General features: G+C 58.4%; 1 protein-coding gene across 1 annotated transcript; it reads right to left on the bottom strand.

Annotated features, from left to right (window-relative positions):
• Positions 1–222: 222 nt before the first annotated feature.
• On the bottom strand, positions 223–1,219 carry LOC117941095 (phosphatidylinositol 4-kinase beta-like; the record flags this gene model as incomplete). Its single annotated transcript, XM_034866193.1, has 3 exons — positions 1,213–1,219; positions 768–1,052; positions 223–680 (listed from the first exon to the last, which is right to left on the bottom strand). Coding segments are annotated over exons 2-3 (712 nt in total), but the record flags the coding sequence as incomplete, so codon positions are not given.
• Positions 1,220–1,225: the final 6 nt, after the last annotated feature.

A 1,225-nucleotide genomic window follows, 5' to 3' on the forward strand; every position in this document is an offset into this window, starting at 1 on the left:
TACTACCACCACTACTACTACTACTACCACTACTACTACTACCACTACTACCACTACTACCACCACTACTACTACTACTACTACTACTACTACCACTACTACTACTACTACCACTACTACTACTACTACTACTACCACTACTACCACCACTACTACCACCACTACTACTACCACCACTACTACTACTACTACTACTACCACTACTACTACTACCACTACTACCACTACGACCCACCACGTAGGGCTTGATGGCGTCCCCCACGTCCTCGTCCATGTGGACGTACATGTTGAGCAGCTGCGGCAGGTAGAAGTCCACGTCGTCGTGGGCGAAGCTGAAGAGCCGGTTGCCGATGTACGCCTGCACCCCCGGCTCCTTGGAGCTGTGCAGGTAGGAGATCGCCATGGAGACGTCGAACAGCTTCGACTCGAACAGCCGCAGCAGCCACGACTGCTTGGAGGGGTTGTGTCTCTGGCGCCGCCGCGCGCTCTTCACCGGGCCGGGCGCCGCGCCCTCGGGGTCGGGGCCCGGCTTCAGGGGCGTGAGAGGGCCGGGGGCGGTGACATCATCGGTGACATCAGCGGCCTGCTGATTCAGCGTGACGTTCTGCAGAACGTGGGCGGCGTCTGGCTCGGCGTCGGTGACATCACCTGTGACATCAGCGGCGGTGATATCACCTGTGGCATCAGCGGTGACATCAGCGGTGGCATCAGCGGTGACATCACCTGTGACATCAGCGGCGGTGATATCACCTGTGGCATCAGCGGTGACATCAGCGGTGACATCAGCGGTGACATCAGCGCCCTGCTGGCTCAGCCTGACGTTCTGCAGGACCTCCTGACACGCCCGCTGGGCCACGGCGGCGTCGATCACCAGGCTGAGCTCGCCCAGAGGGGGGGTGGCGGCCTGCGTCCCGCCGCCAGAGGACGAGGGGGTGGAGGGGAGGGACAGGGACAGGGAGGGGGAGGAGGGGCTGCTCTGATCAGAGAGGGGTGGGGAAAGATCCGGCACTGTGTCCTCCATCAGGACCGCTGACAGGCTCCGCCCTCCTCCACTGAAACACACACAGAGGTCAAAGGTCAACAACCCACTCTTCTCTCACACCTTCAGTCCGTACTGCAGCTGCTACAGTTGGAACTACTAATACTAATTATTTACATGGAGTCAGGTGGAGATATGCTGCTCTATACATGCTAAAAGTAGTGATTATTTACATGGAGTCTGGTG

Source organism: Etheostoma cragini, unplaced genomic scaffold (genome assembly GCF_013103735.1).
Source record: "Etheostoma cragini isolate CJK2018 unplaced genomic scaffold, CSU_Ecrag_1.0 ScbMSFa_4260, whole genome shotgun sequence".
Lineage (NCBI taxonomy): Eukaryota > Metazoa > Chordata > Actinopteri > Perciformes > Percidae > Etheostoma > Etheostoma cragini.